Source organism: Mustela lutreola, chromosome 7 (genome assembly GCF_030435805.1).
Source record: "Mustela lutreola isolate mMusLut2 chromosome 7, mMusLut2.pri, whole genome shotgun sequence".
NCBI classification, from domain to species: Eukaryota; Metazoa; Chordata; class Mammalia; order Carnivora; family Mustelidae; genus Mustela; species Mustela lutreola.
The window spans coordinates 4,601,258-4,619,893 of NC_081296.1; the positions used below are offsets into that span (position 1 = coordinate 4,601,258).

Below are 18,636 nucleotides of genomic sequence, written 5' to 3' on the forward strand. Positions count from 1 at the left end.
GCCCCCTGCAGACTCCCACCGGCAGCAGAGGCCCGGCCCTTTCTCCTGGGGCATCAGTGCTGCTGTGCCACGCTCCAGTCCTGAAGACTTGGGCCCCGGTGGGTCACCACAGGGTCTCAGCTAGGGCCGCCAGGAAGCCCTCCTTCGGGGCAGCCTGTCCACTGACAGACCCCAGGCCTCCCCGCGGGTGCTCTGGCCCATCTTCGCCGGGCTGCAGAGACCCCCCTTTCCCGGGATGGCCTCTGGCCGTCAGATTAGATTCCAGCCCGAGACAGGCGGAGCTGGGGGTCCCATCACGAGGGGTGGGCTGGGGTGGAGTTTGCTCTCAGTGTCTTGCTCCAGAGTCATGATCCCAAGGTGACCCCTTTCCTCTCTTCCTCCTAGCATGACCACTTCCCTGTCCTCTAGCTGAGTCTGTGTTTTCTGCTCTCAGGGCAGGGGCGCTGGGACGTCAGGCGTCAGGGAGGCCGGGGACTCTAGTGGCGGTACAGGAGCGGACCCCCGAGCGGACCCCCAAGTGGGCTCTGGCGCAGCACCCACGTTCCAGAGGGCACGGCGCATGCCTAGGGCAGCCCAGGCAGCAGGACTGTGCCTCCGCAGCCCCGTTAGCTGAGGCGGGGGCTGCCTTGAAACTGGTTCCGGTTGTTTAATGCTAAAATCCGCCTGTCGGCTGGGAGCGGCTCAGACACGGCCGGATGCCCGGTGTCCAGGCTGGAGGCACCAGCGCGTAGAGGCAGGGCCTGGCCTCTTCTCATACACGTCTGCCGCCTCCTCCGTGCTGCAGAGACCCAGGGCCTGCCTGTTGGATGGGGCTGCTTCGCGGACAACATGGGCTGGTTGAAATGTAGCAAGGACCCAGGCTCACAGTCACCCGACTCTCGGGCTCATGATCTTTCTGTACATCGTGCTATAAAAATCCCACCCCATGGAGGGCCTTGGGGAATCATGTGCCCCGCCTTCCATTCGAAAGCAGAAGGGACCCTCCCTGGCACTCCTTTCAGGACGAACCCCTTCTAATCCCCCTCCTCCCAAGATGTGTTAATAATAACGTAGACAATTCAGACGTATACTGGGGTTGCACAAGAAACCCAAGTCCCCGGTTTTTCAGAACCTAAGCAGTTAATGTTAGAAATTTTACTGCAAATAAATTGATCAGTATGCAAGACAGTTGTCACGGCTGAATCATGGTCCACAGTTAAGGTAAACAGATCTGTGATGACATTTTCTGAGCAGAATACAAATGCAGCTCATTTCCTCCCAGAGGTCCCTAACATTTCTTCTGCACGGATAACAGATTCTCCCAAGAAGGTGCTGGTCACAAGGAAGAGAGATCTTTGTTTAATCCCTCGGAAAAGGTAGGGCTGTAATGTGTGCTGTGCTTTCGGGGGAAAGAATGTCTCTGAGAGAGACGGCTGTTGGGGGGAGGGTTTTTCTCTGCTGAGCTGCCCCCTTACCCCCCCACCCGTGGAGAGATCCTTCTGGCTTTTCCTCTGTTGGAATTATCATTAAAACATCATGTTGTTTATTGTGAAAGTTTGCATGTAATTGATTTTTTTTTTTTCCCAATGTGAAGATCGAGGGGTGTTTTTCATACTGAAATGCCCATGCAAGAACAGGGGACGAAATGTCTGTCACTTCCGCATGTTCCTTGTATCTGGAATGCTCTCCCGTTCCCTTTTCCCCGTGTTTTCGCCGCCTGTGCTGTGTCGGAGGAATCCTGCACAATATGTCTGCATCTGAAATGTGAGATGGTCTGGGGAGGGATGCTCCACCGTCAGCCAGCTCTGAGTTCTGTGTCATGGCGAAGCTTTCAATCCCTCGGCTTGCACTGATGTTAAAATGAGCCGGAAACCTCACCAACTTCGCATGGGCGGGTGGTCCTTTTGCCTGTGTGTGTCACGGGGAACCGTGCTTCCCCTTCCCCGGGGGGCAGGGGACCATCTGCATTTGGAAGCAGACTGCTGAGGAGAGAGGTGTTCTCTCTGCTTGTGCCTTTGCTGTTGGCTGTAGCCTGGGACCCTGCGCCAAGGTCTGCAGCTGAGGGCTGCGTGTGAGGCCAGGGAATAATTCTAGATCTCATGGGAGTCAGAGCAAGGTCCAGGGACTGGGCATGAACCGGGGGATGGGGGGTGGCGCACACCCCTCGAGGGCAGGACAGGGTGGGTCTGCCCAGAAAATCCGCAGCAATTGAAGGAATCCATTTAGGAAAAGGGCACCTTTACGTCCTGTTTCATTGCTCCCAGGGCATTTTCCTTGCCAGGAAGGCACCACTGTGGCTACCTCCAGGAAGCCTTCTCGGATCCTCCCGGTCATTCCCACAACGCCTGTCACTTAGCCCAGTGTGCAGCTCTCACCAGGAGATTGCCCAACTGTGTGTCTCCACCCGAGGTGGGGGGTGGGGGATGGGGGGGCTCTGTTCCTCTCGAGTACCTGGCTTCTGCCACAGCTGCCTGCTCAGAGCTTTCAAATGCTGTTTGTAATGGAAACAGGGTCTCGTTTCGTACAGCTGCCTCTGCGAGAGGAAGAGAGGTCCCGATGAACTCTGTTAGCGGGAGAACAAGTGGAGAAACAGAGTCACGCACAGGGAAGCTGGAGCTCGGGCCAGCCCCGTGCTGGCGCACGACTCTCCGAGTCGACGGACAGAGGGAGGTGTGAAGGCGCGTGCCTGGCCCTGGCTGCAGAGTCCCCGCAGGGCAGGTGTGTGGCACGGCGGACGTAGACCCGCCACCAACCCACCATATTGTTCTTCCTCCTCCAGAAATTTTTTGCCCCATCTGGTCTCGGTGTAGGAGGATCAGGTGATCTGGCTCTTTCGAATCTTCCCTTTCTGGGAGTTGACGGTAACATAGGGAGTATTTTGAGGCACTGACATCATCTCTCTCCTCCTGGATGCCCTCTTTGCGATTCTGTCGCTCTGGCCCTGCCATCTTCTACCTGGACAGCTGCGACCTTCCTGGCTTCACAGGAGAAGCACAGGGATGGTAAGAGTAAACACAGGGCTCCAGACCTCAACTGGATGGGGGAGGGACTGGCCGGGGACAGGCTTCCCTGGGAAAATAATGTTGGAGCTGAACTGAACGACTGTTGGGAGTTAGCTCAGTGAAGAAGGAAGGAGAGCTTTCCTCCCCCGGGGTATAGCAGGTGCAAAGGCCCTGAGGTGGGTGGGAATGTGGTGTGTCCAAGAAGCTGACGGAGCTGTGTAGCCGGAGCTCAGGAGGTGTGCTGCAGGGGTGGACGGCAGCCTGGCCACATGGGGACGGGCTGACCGTGGCCGGGAGCTCCACGTGTGTTCCAAGAGCAAGGAGAGGCCGCTGGAGGAGAGAAGCAAAGGCCTTGGCAGATCTGGCTTCGGTGAGATCGATGAGGGAGAGTAGATGCGGGGGGTGAAGGGGGGAGGTTCTACCGCGGGGGGCTGGCAGTAGAACCCAGAGGTGGAGAGACCTCTGGGGGTAACAGCAGGATCTGACAGCTGCGTGTGGGATCGTGGCCACACTCCTGAATGAGATGAGGTGCCCTGGGAAGAAGAGGGGTGGGGAGATGTGGAGGGGGCCCAGAGGAGGCCGAGAAGGTGGGGCCTGGGGGCGGGAGGGGGCAGAGCGGCCCCTGCAAGCTGAGGAGGGAGGGGTGCGGGTGGGGGGGTCACCCCCAAAGAGGCCCTTCCCTGCCCTGGGACGGGCAGCTCTCCAGCAGGGTGATGGGGACAGAGGTCTGGCTGTGGAGGGCTGCGTGGGAGCCCAGGAGGCCTCAGGGTGACACACAAGGGGAGCGGGTGGCTTCTCCGCACAACCAACTTCCATTTGTACGATTGAAAAACCTGTTTCCAACCTCGATTTAAATGTCGCCGCCTGACGTTCTGTCATAGGAGGCGCTCTCGGTTCCGTGCTGCTCTAGACGACTCTCCTTTTTCCGTGTGGTCAGCGTGGAGAGGGGAGGCGTGGGGAGGTCAGGGTGAGGACCGTGGCCTTCCCTCCCCTGCGGTGTCTGCGGGGGTTGCCCTGGGAAACTGGGGTCTGGGACTTCTGGGCCCCACAGGTGCCACCTGCTCACGGAGGCGCTCTGCGGGCTGTGTCCGTGGCAGGTTTGGGACAGGGCTCATGTGTGCGTCTCGGTGTGAAGCCCTGTGGGGCCCCGGGCAGGGGAGCGGTCAGGGAGGTCGGGGGCAGGCACGTTCAGGGTCTGTCTGCAGACCCCCCTCCCTGCTCCCTGCAGTGGTGCCTGGGCCCCTGGGGGTTTAGAGGCTCCATGCTGTGCAGGGTGGTGGTGGGAGGGGTGGCCCAGAGCAAAGCCTTGTCTGTGCTCCCCCTCCTCACGGCCTCTTGCAGCGGCCTCCCAGGACCGTGTTGCGAGCAGGCCTGCTGTGCATTCAGGAAGGCCTCTCCTAGCGCTGTCCCCTAAAAATGAAATCACAGAAGCAACTTAGCTCCTTACAGTAAGACAACGATGGCAGGTTTTGTCAGCATCAGTGCGCGCGTGTGTGTGTGTCTGTGTTGACTTAGGCACATTTAAATGAGCTTATACTTCGTGCCAAGCATCACTCCAGGGTTCTATGGATATGAGCCTCTTTCATCTTCCAAACAACTTCCTGAGGCCCTTCCCGTTAGGAGGCCCCTTTTGTAGTTAGTAGATGAGGCACAGCCAGGTCATGTGCTCAAGGGTTTCGTAAACACATGCACGCACACAGGCACACGATGTCTTAACAGCTTTCTCTTGGGGGAAAATAAAAGAGCAGAGCGGAAGTTACTTCTGCCGGGCGCCTCACAGCAGTGACCTTCCTTAATCCCCCGAACAAGGGTGCGAGAACCGGGCAGAGTTCCTGACATCACCGAGGGGGACTCTGCAGCGTGGGGAGGGTAAGTCGCTTGCCCACGACCCCAGGGCTAGATGGAGTGACCCCAAAACATGAGGGTTTCCTGCACATCACACGACTTCCTGTCTGCGCTTCTGACCTCAGGACATCCCTTGTCACCCCGGCAGAGGGCGGGCTGCTTGCCCAGGCTCTGTCTGAGCACCCCGAGTGGTGAGGGCCCTACGGTGGCTGGCTTGGCCCCTCACCGGCTGAGTGGCTGGACACGGCCCCTGCCTCTTTCCGCCCACGTCCCTTGTCTGTAAAATGGGCTGACTTGACTCCTGTCTTGTACGGGGGAGCACCAACGCACGTGAAGAGCTCGGAACGTGGTTGGCATCCAACATAAACCTTGCCGTCTTTATGCAAAAATATTTTAATTATTTGCCTATAAAACTTTTATCATTCTCTGTAAGCCCATCCATTCCGCTGTCAGCCGGTCCTATTGGTGAAGAGGGTTCCCCCTTTCTTTGTCTTGTTCGTTTGTCGCTTCTCACTCTCCAGCTGTCTGTGCTTTTCACCATGTTGTCTACCAGAAACCCTCAGAAGATGTTTGTTATTCTCGCCGTGGTCATTAAATTAACACATCATTAGACTCACATTAAAGTAACACATGTTCATTGCGAAAAAAAAAAAAAAAAAACCTATATGGAAAGAGTTTTTAGGAGAACATAAAACCCCACTCGGATTCCCACCCCAGAAAGGGCCACGGTAACACACGGCTGTCCCTGCATTTGTCTTCCGGACCCACCCCAGGCAGGTAGCCTCACACGCCACGCGAGGACCTGCTCAGGTCTCAGGGTCCGCGCTGCCAGCGCCACCCTCGGAAGGGCTGAACTCACGTGCACCCCGCGGGAGCAGAGGAGGGCGGCGGGCGTCTGGGGTCGTTTCTCCTCTGCCTGGTGCAGCGCTCAGGTTCCACTTTCCTTCATTTTGGGGTGAACTTGGAGCAGGTCTACAGTGTGCTTACAAGGCAGCTTCAAGCCCTGCCTTGGAGACCCTCACCTCTGAGCTGGTGGGAGACCTTCCCCGTCCGCCTTTTCTGAGGGGACATCCCAGGACTTATCCTCCCTGCTAGTCAAGTCACGTAGAAAAGTTGCCAGATTTGGGGACCAGGTGTTCACTTTCCCAAGGAAGGCCAACAGCTGATCCCATGGGATTCGGGCATGGGTTACAGGGGAGAGAAACGCGTTTCTATAATGTCTTTTACGGGAATGCACGGAGGGTGGCTCCCGAAAGACACTGAGGTTTAACCTTTAGAAAAGTGAATTTTAGTTTCATTGATTGAAACTTCCACTTGGCTTATTGGAATCCAGAACCCTAGTTCAGTGACCAAAATGGCATTTCATAAAATGATAAAGTGAATAAGGTTTATTCCTGAAATAAACCTTAATAGGAACAGGAGCAGATTTCCTTATCTCAAATAAGCATTTCTATCTCAAACAAGCTGGTCATTCCCGTTCGATCCAGGACCAGCACCATAAGTATGACCATTTTAATCATTGTTTCTTGAGCAGCGTTCTTTCCCCCAGACCCTGTGTTGGGCTCTGCACATGTGCTATTCTTAATTTTTAGAATGACCCTTCAGCGTAGATTATCATGACTTTTTGACCAGGGTGGCCTGGTCACTCATGTAGTTGGGAAGTGTTGAGTTGTGATTTGTCACCAGCTATGTTTGACAGCAAAGCCCAGGGTCTTGGGTTACCCAGGTCTGGGCTATTATTACTGAACATTGTTCTGAAGTTCTGGCTAATGAAATAAGACATGAAAAAGAAACGAAACATCTCCCTGTTGGAACATCTCCCTCCTTATTTGGAGTCCACAGGTTTTGTGAGCTTAGAAAGTTCACAAGAATCAACCAAAAAATGATTAGAACAAATTAGAATTTGGTGGGATGGTAAGATACAGGATGGTGACCCTGGACCCCCTTCAGCGGGGCACGTGCGTTTTGAAGGGGAGACACAGGGAACAGCGAGGGTGGGAAGAGCAGCGGCTCCTTCGCGGCTGTGATGTGGGGAGGGAGGGGGGAGGGGCGGGGGAGGGGATCTCGGGCTGACCCTGTGCAGAGCCACATGTGGGGCTGGGGCACGATCTCCTGGCCCTGAGATCATGACCTGAGCCCAAACTGAGAGTCAAAAGCTTAACTGACGGAGCCACCCAGGCGCCTCTGTATTCTGGAATCTAAATGGAAGAAAAAGCCAGAAAGAAGGATGGAGGGAACTGGACGGTGAGGGCAGTGGGAGGAGGTCCCCTGCTGGGTATCAGAGCACGGTGTGGGGACAGCAAGCACAGACCGCACGGTGACCGGCAGAGAAATGGAGACGCTCGAGGCAGAGTCACGGTCAAACACAACGTGGGAGAGAAGGCGCATCGCGGCCCTTGTAGGTAGAGGAAGGATTCCTGAATGAACTGAGCTTGGGACGCTTGACCTTTGCTTCTGCTGGGGACTGAGTTATGTCCCCAAAATTCCCATGTTGAGGCCTCGGCCCCCACTGCGACTGAATCTGAAGGGAGCACTGTTCGGTGGTAATCGAGAAGGGAGCCGGTGAGGAGAGGGCCGTGGGCTTGGTGGCCTGCAGAGCGGAGGACGTGCCAGGCCACCAAGAGGAGGTGGCCGTCCGCAAGCCAGGGAGAGGGCGGCCACCGGGACGTGAGCTGGCCGGCACCTTGGCCTTGGACTGCTGAGTCCCCAGACCGTGAGAAAACGGAAGTCCATTGTCGGCGGCGCCCAGCCCGCGGAATTCTGTTACAGCGGCCCGAGCTGACCCACCCATCTCCTTCAGCCTCTCCGTCCGAAAGCGTTCTCTCGCACCAACAGAATCTCTCCACCTTCAAAGCAAGTGGCAGACTGGAGAGAAATGCCGTCAAGTGTTTTCAGACCGTACGCCGGAGTCCTCCCTTCGTTACCGAAGGGGTGTGTGCAGACAGATGAGGAGGAAACGCCGAGGCCCCGCAGGAGAGGATTTCCTGGACGCCTGGCGCTGGCCTCCCGTGCTGGGCCGCCGCCACCACTGCGTCACTCCGGGCCGGTGGGAGCCTCTCACCTTCGCCGGTGATGGGAGGCCCCAGCCCCAGCTTGAGGGCGCTTGGTGACAGGTGTGCGTGGCCGGTGAAGAATGGGGCTGTCTTGGCACACCTGCCTGCCGCAACACCTCCACGAAGGGCCCTGTGTCCATGGCGGAGCCTGCGGGTGTCCCCCTGTCAGCTTGCCCTCCTGTCCCGCACAGCCGTGGAGGGCTCTGGGTGGGCTCAGTGGGGTCTTTGGGAGCAGGTGGTCATGGGCTTGCCCTCACACAGCCGGCCCCTCTGCTGGGCAGCAGATGCTGACCCACGTGGAGGTCCAGGGGCGGGGAAGACCGGACCCGCCCTGCCCGGACCACGCGTGAGCAGTTGTCCGAGGACAGGGTTGGACGGCGGGTGTTCCCAACCCTTGTCTTGTAGCCGGATTTCATGGCACTTTACTTTCTGTAACTTGTATTACAAAAGCAGTATTTTTGCCTTCCCGAAGTAAAATTGGATGACTGTCGTTTTGTTGAAACGCACATTGTCTCCCCCACCTTTCCCCCCTTTCATGATACGCCGGTCTAACCAAAGTCAAGCACAACTTCCTGATACAGGACTTCTCAGTACGTTTTTAAAGGATGTTGGAATCTCTAAGGATAAGCGTGTGGCTTTTCCTACTTTGCTGAACCAGGGGACCTTTTTCTCAGAGAGTCTTAAGGGTCTGAGGTTCTCTGTGGCTTATTTTGGGAAGTGGTGACTATTGTCCTCACTCCTGTCACGTTGGTGGCTGCTCTGCCCTCCACTTGGTTGGGGGGGGGGGCGCAGGCAGATTAAGTGGAAACTGTTGCAAGGGGAGAGGATTCCTTTAAGAAATGGATTTTTCTCCCTTGAGTACTTCGCAGTTGTGTGCAGTAGGTTAAAAAAAAACCAACCCAGAAACTGTAACAGCTCTCCAGTTTTTGTGAACAGAGTGGAGTGGTTAAATTAAGATGTTGTCTGTTAGTATTCGAGAATTCTCCTTCCCAACTTTTCAGTGAGATAGTTTGAGTTGGTCTTAGAATGTGTTTATTAAACACGATGTCTTCGGATGTAACGTGGGGCAGCCGTCCAGTGCCTCCCTGGTTTCTGGAAGGAGGCAGAGGGCCGAGCCCCGCCCCGTGTGAGCGCCGCCCGTCCCCTGACAAGGGCCCAGATTCCCTTATTGATCCTGACCTGTTTTCTTGAAATACACTCTAGTAGACCGTGGTGTCCCTTCTGAGCCGTGTGAGAGCTGAGCGGGGCAGGCGAGCGCTGGGGGAGTTTCCCTCAAGAACAGGAGGCAGCGTCGGAGACGACGCTTGAATATTTATTTAATATTTGGAGGAAAGTGGTGCCTGAGTTGAAGAACCTTCTGCAAGGAGGAAGGAAAACTCTTGAACTGGGTGGTTTCTCTGAAACTGGGCATGCTTGACATTGCCTCCACGAGCTTCCAGAAGCTTCTAGCTCGTAAGAAGTAGTGCCCCAGGGTCGTGGGGCCAGGAAAAGCGTGAGCCTCAACCCCCACACCTGCGTATCCCAGCAGTAGCCTGTATCCTGGGGAGGCCTGGCTGTGGAGAGCCGGGCCCCTCAGACGGGCCGTCGTGGAGTCTGTGTGGGCACTCGCTGTCCTTGTCATGAGTGGTGAGGCCACACGGGCCCCTTTAGTCACGGTTCTCAGGATTCGGGATGGGGAACAGCCTTTCCACCTGCAGGCAAGGGCCCAGGGTGAAGGCAGCTCACCGGGGGCCCAGCCACAGGGGACAGGCACCCGACTTCTGTGCGTTTGCTCCGTCTGGATTGGCTGCTCGGGCTCTGGCCACACTGCCTGGATCCGTGGAAGTCTTACCCACCGCCAGGTCACTTGGCGTCTCTTCTGAGAGCGGCACGTCCACGCTCTTCCTAACCACTGACACTGAGCATGGGGTTCTGCCCGGGATGAGGTCCTGTTCCACAGCAGGAGGGCGGAGCCCAGCTGGGGGAAGGGCTCCCCTGAGTCACATAACCAGCCTGGGCTGAGTGGCCCCAGGGCCTTGGGCTCTCCTTCCGGCTGCTGCTTTTGGGACCACTGGACAAGTTTCTTGTTTGTTCCCCGCACTGATAAAACCTCTCTTCTTGGCTGTGTTCCAGAAATGGCTTCTGACATCCCTGGATCGGTGACATTGCCTGTGGCCCCCATGGCGGCCACCGGACCCGTGAGGATGGCCGGGGCCATGCCCGCCCGTGGAGGAAAGCGGCGTTCTGGGTAAGCAAACAGCATTTCCAGGAACAGCTTCATATGTGTTGTGCAACAACTCTTGACCTGTTAGGGAAATGCTGTCTCTCCCCCTCCCGGAGAGGAAAAGCTCAGCGGTCTGCCTGCTTGTTGAGATTTTGCAAGATCCCCAAGTATGCATGTGATTTGCCTCTAAGTGTCTGCCCCAGCGGCCAGTGGGGGCCTCCTGCTTGTCTGCCTCCTGGTGGAGACGTGCTCTATGGTCCTGCTGGGCCCTGCTCAGGCTGTCTCTGGGAGCAGGGAGCTCATGGGGACCCCTGTGTGAGCATGCCAGCCAAGGGCAGTGCTGCGGACTGAGCCCCAGCCCCCGTGGGCCGCGAGGAGACCCCATTGCTCGAGTGTCCGGGGAAGCCAGTCTCTGCCGGCTGGTGTGCTGGAACTCTCAGAACGTCGGCTCCTCTGGCCCCACAGCTGAAGGCCAGGCGTGTGCCTCATGCACTGCGTTGCTGGTAAAGCTGCTGAAGGTGGAACATGCCCGGACCAGGAGCCCCGGGGACATCGCCCTTGGGCTGACGGACCCCAAAACCACTCCTGCTCACAGCTGTGGCTCCTGTAGTTGCAGGCGGATATCAGAAATACCAGCCAGCTAACAAAACTCCCTGCGGGGACAATGAGACCTACGTACTCACACCCCCTGTCCCCCGGGCCCCTCTCCACATCGAGTCCGTGTGATTTTCAATGAACTGGAGAGTAACAGTTCTTGGGAAGTAGAGTCAGCTTCTTCCCTTAGTGCCGCTTCCAACAGCCCAGGACTCCCCAGGAGCAGGGGGGAACACACTGCCCCCAGCCCCAGGCTTGCGGGGTGGGCTCCGGTGCCGGCCGGCCGTGCTCCAGACCTGCAGTCCCTCTGCCCAGTGTGGCTCTGGAAGGGGCGGGGGACGGGCGTGCAGGGAGGCCTGGAGTGAGGTGCGCGCCCGCGCTGCAGGTCTGGGTCGTGGGGGAACACTGCTGTGTGCACTCCACGGTCTTGAGAGGAGGGTCTCAGCTTTGGGTTCGTACTGAGACGGTGGGAAGTGCTGGGATACCGAGCTCAGTGCCCCCCGCGCCAGCTTTCCCGACTCAGGGCTCACTCCCTGAGCCCCAGTGCAGCGGGTGGGGGGCTGTTGCTCAGGGCAGGCCCGTGGTACGCTAAGTCGGTGCCTGGGGCCCAGCTGGGCAGATCTTCGAGTCCGGGGTCTCCCTGCAACCCCTCACCCCCAACGCCGTCCTGTGGGAAGCGGCTCTTCCAGCCAGTGGGCGCCAAGCTGAGCGCATCCGTGCCGCTGCGGGGAGACGGGCCCTGTCGACCGTCAGTGTGCTGACGTCTCTTCGCACAGTCCAGGTGTTTTAAAATTATTCTCGATGTGTGTGCTCTCTCACTTCCGTTCCCTGGAGACAGAACGCTGGCGCGGGCCCACGGCTGTTTCCGGAGACGTTGGCACAGGGGGTGGGTCGGGGTCTGGCACGGACAGGGATGCGCAGGCCAACCCCTCTTGGCAGGCGAGCAGCCCCTCTGAGCCGGTTCTGGGCCCCCACCAGGATTCCCGTGCTCGTTCCTCCCACCCCACACGGTCGGTGCTGGGGGTCTGCGCATACGGCTGGGTTGCTGGCCCCGAGGCCGACCCTGGCCCACGTCCAGGCCCTGACTTCCGCAGCCGACCTGGCTGACGACTGGACATGGATCAGGCTCTTTCCTGAAGACGTTGTCCCCAGCTGGTCTCACACGCACGCATGCTCACACACACACACACACAGCGTGCACGGGAGGCAGGGGAGGACCCCGAGTGGGCTGACACAGAGCCTGGAGGTCATCCCACCTCCAACATGGGAGTCAAACATCAAGAAAAGACACGAGAGATTCGACGGAAGGGACCGCAGCGGCCGACACGCTGGCCGCCTGTGCAGGCGTGGCATGGGCCCTTTAAGCCAGACGGGAGGCCTGTCCCCCACTGTCCGCTTCCTCTTTCCCGTCTCTAGGCGGGGAAACGTGCACGTGCGCGGGGCCGTTCTCCGGATAATTCCTGCAGCTGCCATCTTGCATGGCTCGTCTGCGCCTGATTACGCCCGAGCGGCCGAAACACGTAGCTGAACGCCGCGTGAGCCTGTGGGGCTTGGGAGAGACAGAGGGCTCGGGTGGGGGAGAGGAAGGGGCAAGAGGTGAGCACCTGCTTCCTGCCTCCGTCCCTAACCTGGCTCCCGGGGCTGGCCTCCCCTCCGTCCCAGTGCTTCCAGCCATGCAGAACTGGCCCCTGGCAGGTTTGGGGGTCACTGGCCGCCTGCCTGGCCCATCCCTGTGGGTCCCTCGGGCTTGAACGCTCCCCCGTCCCTGACCGCCTTCCCCGGAGCCACCGGCAAGCTGAGCGCCCGCCGGCCCCGGGACACAGGTGAAGATGCAGGAGTTCCCGATTCTTTGAAAAGTGACTCCACATGCGTGGGAGAGAGGAGCGGGGGCCAGTCACCTTGTTCTCTTGCGTCGAGACCTCCCTGATCTCAGCACCAGGGGGTCGGCACCCGCTTCTGGGGAAGGGGACAGTGGCGGGGATGGGACGGGCTCTGCCCCCAAAGCCAGATGCTTGTTCTGGCTCTGCGGTGGCCGGCCCAGCCTCCGCAGTAGGGCTGTTCCTGCTCCCGTGGCTGCCCGTGCTGTTAGCAGGAGCCTCGGGCCCGCCCACAGCCCTCTGGTGCTGCCGCTGCGGGGCCTGCCCTTTTCCGGAGAGCGTCTGATGACTGCCCTTTGATAATGCGCGGTTGCGACCCAGTCCCGGTCCTGGGGACTCCCGTTGCACACTCTTGACTAGTTCCAAGCTCAGAGGTGCCTTCCTGGCATTTTATCAACTGAGAATTCTCGCTCATTGACGGGAAAGGGAGGCAGTGCGGCTTCAGCCTGTCCTTTGAAGACTGTCACAGTGTCCATGTGTCGTTCCGAGTCCTTCAGCGTGAACACAGTGGGACGTCAGAGTCGTAGCTGGGTTTCTCTCGTTAGCCAGGTGCTTCAGGGGAAGAGAGGCACGTAAAAGACATAAAACAAATGACGATTTACTTAGAGTTTTTATAGCAGAAGAAAGAAGCCCAGCTTCTGTGGGCACGGTTAAAGCAGGAGATCCGCTGTGGTGACGGATGGCCACGGCAGCGTCCTGGGTGTGATGCTCTGAGGAACCTGCGTCCCCAGGAGCATGAGACTGGTGGGGTCAGGACGTCACCCCGAGGACCTGACCAGTCGTTCGTGGACTGATGTCTCTTCCGGGCTCATGCCCACATCACACTCTTTCGAATGACGGAATCTGATGGCTGCACACGTGTGACCTCCTATGCATGGAACGGGGAGGCCCCCTTTCGTGGTCTCCAAGTTTCTGTAGCAAACCCGAGCTCCCGCCGACTCCAGGAAACCCTGGCTCCTGAGTGGGGCTGCCCCTCCTTACACCCTCGGCTTCCTCCACGGAGCCACAGCTCACCTGGCCTCAGTGGGACCGTGTCCCCGCCCGTCTGCGCCATCAGGGTCTGGGGTAAAGAATAGAATGGTTTTCCCGAAAACCAGGGAAACCAGCCACCCTGGTTGGCCTGGGTTTTTCCCAGTTTTAGCACTGATGGCCTGCGTCCTGGGATGCTCTCAGTCCGGGAAAATCGGGATGCTTTTCACCCCGAACACCCCCAAAATCCTGCAGGATGAGGCCAGGGGGCAGACCAATACATGGCATCCTGCTGGAGCCCGGGCATCACCCTCCTGTGAACTTGCGCTGGCATCTCATGCTCGCTCGAGGCTTTGCCGCCTGCTAACATACGTCCTGAGGAATTTTGAAAATGCAGTTTCTTCCAGAACTCTGAAATGTCTGTGGCCCCGGGGGTTGGGTCGTGTCCGTGTGCTGCTGTTCCCGCGGTGAGCACTGGAGGTCAGTGTGGCTCCGCGGCTCTGCGGCCCCGGGCGCTTGTGATGGGCCAGCGCCGCTGTGGCTTCTGGCAGAGGGAAGCTGGTGGCCGCGCAGGCTGTGGCCGGCTTCGCTCCGAGCGGGGGTCCCTGCGTTCCGCCCCCACTTGCCCACAGTGCGGGGGGGTCTCCCACGGCCACCTGGGGGCCACGTGTCACCGCATGGCGTGCAGGCCGTCTTTCACTCTCCTTTCCCTTCCCAACCCAGTCATCCCAGACAGACGGGTGCCCAGGTTAGGGCCGTGGCCACCCAGCACATATGCAAAACAAAGATCAGTGAATGGTCCCATTTTAAAGAAGAAAATACTCCTTTGTCCTAAATCCAGTCCCTAAGTTCCCCGAGTTAGTGCCCGGCTGAGAGAAGATCGTTTGTTTCATTTGGGTCCTCTCCTGTGTGTGTGTGTGTGTGTGTGTGTGCACGTGCACGTGTGTGTGTCTGCGTGTGTGTGTATGTATGAGTGTGGGGGCGTGGGTGTGCGTGTGCGTGCGTGGGTGTGCACGTGTGGGGGTGTGTGGGAGTGCATGTGAGTGCGTGTGCATGCGTGTGGACAGAGCTCTGCCTCTGCCCCCGGCCCTTCCTTGTGCTCTGGGCCTCCTGTTTATTCCCCGAGTCACTGTTACTCACCAGAGCCAGGGGTGGGGGTCCCGTTCCCCCCGAGGCCAGCACACCCTCATTCCTGGGCTCAGCTCTCTATCCTGGCTGCCGGGCAGGCCGGCCTCCCTTCCGCGTGGAGCCCACGGAACTGCATGTCTCTGGGCCCCTCGGGTCCACTGAGAGTGGGATGGCAATGCTGGGGCTCCGGGGTGTCCCCCCAAGGCATTCCCCTGAACATCCCAGAGAATGAGGACATCCGCACTCTGTCGACTTTTGTCCTTGGAAGTTTCCGGGTACAGTTCACACGCACAAATTACCCCGGCACCTTTGGGGTAACGTTAGCTGACCTCAGAGGGGCCTGGTGTTTCGAGAAAGACAGTTTGGGCTATTAGGGAATCACATACCCATCGAGACTTTTCCATTTATGTTTATACTGAGAGGCTCAGGGAAGTGGGTTCTAAGTATTGGGTGAGTTTTAAGGAGCAGACGGGTCCTTCGGGTCGCTCCGGGCCCAGGTGACTGTTTCTCAGTCCCCATGCCTTTGTTTGGGTTTGGATGTTAGGGGTCAGTGGCCTGGAATGCCCCTCCCCGACTCGCCCAGAGCGGCCATGTCGGCCGGCAGCTCGGCCCCCGCTAGCCCGTCACCGCCCCGAGCGCCTCCAGTTCCCGGCAAGCTTTCTGAGCCACTGACCGCAGAGCACAAGATAAAGGATGAAACGCAGGTGGTATTTCCCGAGGGCTGGGACTGGGACGAGTGTGGCTGAACGAGGCGAGGACCCCTGGGTAGGGCCAGCTGCTCGGGTCGCCCGTGGAATGTTCTGTCTGTACTGAACCTCCTCGTGCTCTTGGCTTTTCAGGATGGACTTTGACGACGAAGATGGAGAAGGACCTAGCAAATTTTCAAGGTGAGTTTACGTTCCTTGGTCTTCAAGAAGCCAGCGGCCAGCCGTGTCCGCGGGGCGATCACAGGGATTTCAGGGTCTTCTGTCGCTGAGGAAGCCGTTGCCTGTGGTCAGAGCCCTTGCTTGCCCCTTGTCCTGTGCCTGCGGGTGACCCGGGACAGGCCATGCCCAGCCAGCATCACCAAGGGAGGACACTTGGCCTCTAAATGTCACTAACGGGGTATTAGCTGTGTTGGCCTTTAACTGAGACAGTGACCGTCGAGCTTTAGGGTGACGCAGGCTAGCGCTCAAGTCTAGGAAAGACTATCAAGGTGTGGCCTCTTCTGCTGCCACGGGCAGGATGGCACCCGTGAGGACACAGGGTGGCCCCGTCCTGGGCACGGGCTGTAAGACTGACCGTGGGGGCCTCAGAGCCGTGTCGCTCACCGGCCGTGTGACAGCGTGGGAGCCGGGCTCAAGGGGCTGACCTGAGTGCAGACCGTGTCCCTGAGAAGACCGGGGTTTACGGGGCAGGTGGTAGTCCGTCCATCGGGTATGGTAAGGCAGAGACAGCCCTGCAGACCGGTCCTCTTTCTCTCTTTTTTTCTGGTTTTGTTTGGCTGAAGTTAGCCGGAGGTTTGGGAGTGTGGAGAGAGGCACGGATCACACCATCGATCTTAGCAGAGCGCCCCTCTGTACTGGTCACTCACAGAGGGGCCTGCCTGGACATCCGTCCCCAACTCCAGGCAGTCCTAACGCCGGGTTGCTGATGAACTTGAACCCCTGCCCTGGGTCCCTTCCTCAGCTCTCTGCACTTCACAGCTTGGAACGACGCTCTGGGTTATTTTTTCAAAGTTCTTGGAACAATATCCCTGGGGAGCCCCGGGCCCACAGACCCCCTGGTCTGCTCACCCCATGGCAGTGATTGAGTGCGCTCCCCCCGGCTCTCCCCAACTGGAGAGGTATAGGCGTCCCATTGCCGTGACCTCCCGGAGTCCGCATGTCCATAGGACACACAGTGTGTACCGTCCCCCGCAATGCTCAGAGAGACAGCAGAGAGGACACTGTGTCTGCGGTGCTGCCTGATGACCCCGGGTTTTCTCATCTGAACAAGACATGAGTTTGGGTAACAGAAGCGTGGGGTGCTGCTCCCTGGTGCTGAGAGAGCCTCAGCTCGGATGGCACCTGCTTCTTGGGAAAAGGTTTGTTCCTGAAGCAGAGCTAGCCTCGGGCGAGGGCACGGGCACCCCTGTCTGGTCTGCTCACCTCCCCCAGCCTCCCTTCCTGAGGACGGGAGGACGCTTGGTGTCTCCGTGTCGGGATCCCCCTCGAGATAACATTCTAGACTGTGCTGAGCTCAGGAGATGATGACTTCTGGGGTCTCCGGACGAATAGGAGGAGAGACACAGAGGGATGTTCACTCGACATCAAGGACCGGTGTCCACAGTGAAATCACTGAGCGGGACACAAGGAGCTCATTGTCTTCAGGACCAGCATTAAGATACAGTCCTTCCCCGCTGGGCCGCGGTCCACCCAGGCCATCAGCACATCAGAGCGCAGACTGAGGCTTCTGAAGGCCACAGCCTTCCCTCCGTGCCGGCAAACCAGAGGCAGGATGGGACGGGTGTGCGCCATTCGCTGCTGTTTCTGGGAGAGTTTGCAGGGTGCTGGGGTCGCATCACCCCCCCCCGGGGGCGGGGTGGCCGAAGACCCATCAGCCGGTGGGTGCACCTGAGCCCCTCAGGGCTGGGGACACGGCACGGACCACCCCCACCCTCTCCTGGGCTGGGGCTGCAGCCGCTGTGCTGGGGAGCGGCAGGGCATCTGCAGGGCTGCTCTCCCACTCGCGGGGTGCACTACCCGTCGGGGGTGGCTTCTGCCCCCCTGCCCGTCTGCTTGCTGTCAGCCCCGAGGAGGCCCTCCGGCTGGCCCCGTGAGGGAGGGAGGCCGAGGCACTGGGATGGCCCCCAGCGTGGTTCGCTGCCACAGAAGCTGAGCTGTGCCTTCCCCGCCCCCTGAGGTTTGCCCAGCCGCCTTTCCCAGCCTTCCTCGAGGGTGGTCTGAAATTCCACCGTCCTGCCTGCCCTCAGACCTCCCGTCTCAGTTCCTCTCCGGGAAATACGGCCACAGTCACACAGGAAGTCAGTTGTCCGTTTTCTTAGAGCGACAGCAGCTGCTTGGATCCTGGGGATGCCCACAGTCCACAGACGAGGGCTGGGAGACCTGCAGGTGCAGTGGGGGGACAGCGGCCCCGGCGGTGGGCACCGAGGAGAGGACAGTCAAGGGGGCTGAGCCCCAGGCCCAGCTCCAGAGCAGCCAGAGCAAGGCCGGGAGCCTGGAAGCTGTGGGGTCGATCCTGTGGGAGTGTGGGGGGCGACTGGACACTCACAGAAGGGAGCCGCCATCGGCAGTGGCCGGTGGGCCGTCCCATTCTCCCACCCCTTCCGCTGGTGGCATCGTCAGGATCCACCCGGGGTCCCCAGACCCCTGTCTCGAGCGCAGCGTTAGCCTCGCCCACCGCCGGCGAGGAAAGGGGGCTGGAGACGGAAGGCACCGGAGCAGTGGGGAGCGGCAGGGAGCCGTGTGCACACAGGGGGATGCTGAAGCCGTGGGGGGGTTGGTGGAGGGTGGGCCACCTGCCCCCTCACACAGAAGCTGTTGGTGTGCTGGTGCCGGGGCCCCGCACTGTGCGGCGTCTGCTGGTGCAGCACACGGGCCGCAGGGTCGAGGACCTGGAGGCTGGGGGGGGGGGGAGCTGCATGTCTTGGGAGGGGTGTCTTGGCCAGAGAGGCCAGGAGGAGCAGGGGTACAGAGCAACCTTTCTCCTGGGCTGAGTCTGGAGAGGGCGGCCTGACCTTATGGGCACCTTGGGGAGTCTCCGTTGCCCAGTCACGGTCCCCCACGGCAGAGGGTGATGGGCTCTCTGACTCCGGGAAAACCCATCACACAGCACAAAGCCTTTCTCCAAAGAGGAGTCTCCCTGGCCTCTGGGAGTGGGGCAGACCCTCTGGGGAGGCCAGCCCCGAGCCCCTCTGGCTCTGGCCCGGGATGGGTGTCCTGGCCCAACCGGGGGGATTGAGCACCCACCCCACCCAGCAAGACCGAGAGCCCCGCTGGAGGAGA

General features: G+C 59.3%; 1 protein-coding gene across 6 annotated transcripts in view; it reads left to right on the forward strand.

The window, feature by feature from the left end:
- Positions 1-18,636, forward strand: part of ARNT2 (aryl hydrocarbon receptor nuclear translocator 2) — a 142,251-nt gene that overhangs the window by 25,984 nt on the left and 97,631 nt on the right. For 4 of the 6 annotated variants that reach the window (XM_059179828.1, XM_059179829.1, XM_059179825.1 and 1 more), the window contains exons 2-3: positions 9,992-10,106; positions 15,490-15,537. In XM_059179828.1, the coding sequence (XP_059035811.1) occupies positions 9,992-10,106; positions 15,490-15,537 (163 nt within the window). Of the gene's footprint in view, positions 1-1,273; positions 1,356-2,861; positions 2,982-9,991; positions 10,107-15,489; positions 15,538-18,636 lie in introns of those variants that run through there. The other 2 variants (XM_059179827.1, XM_059179826.1) reach the window with 2 other exon arrangements.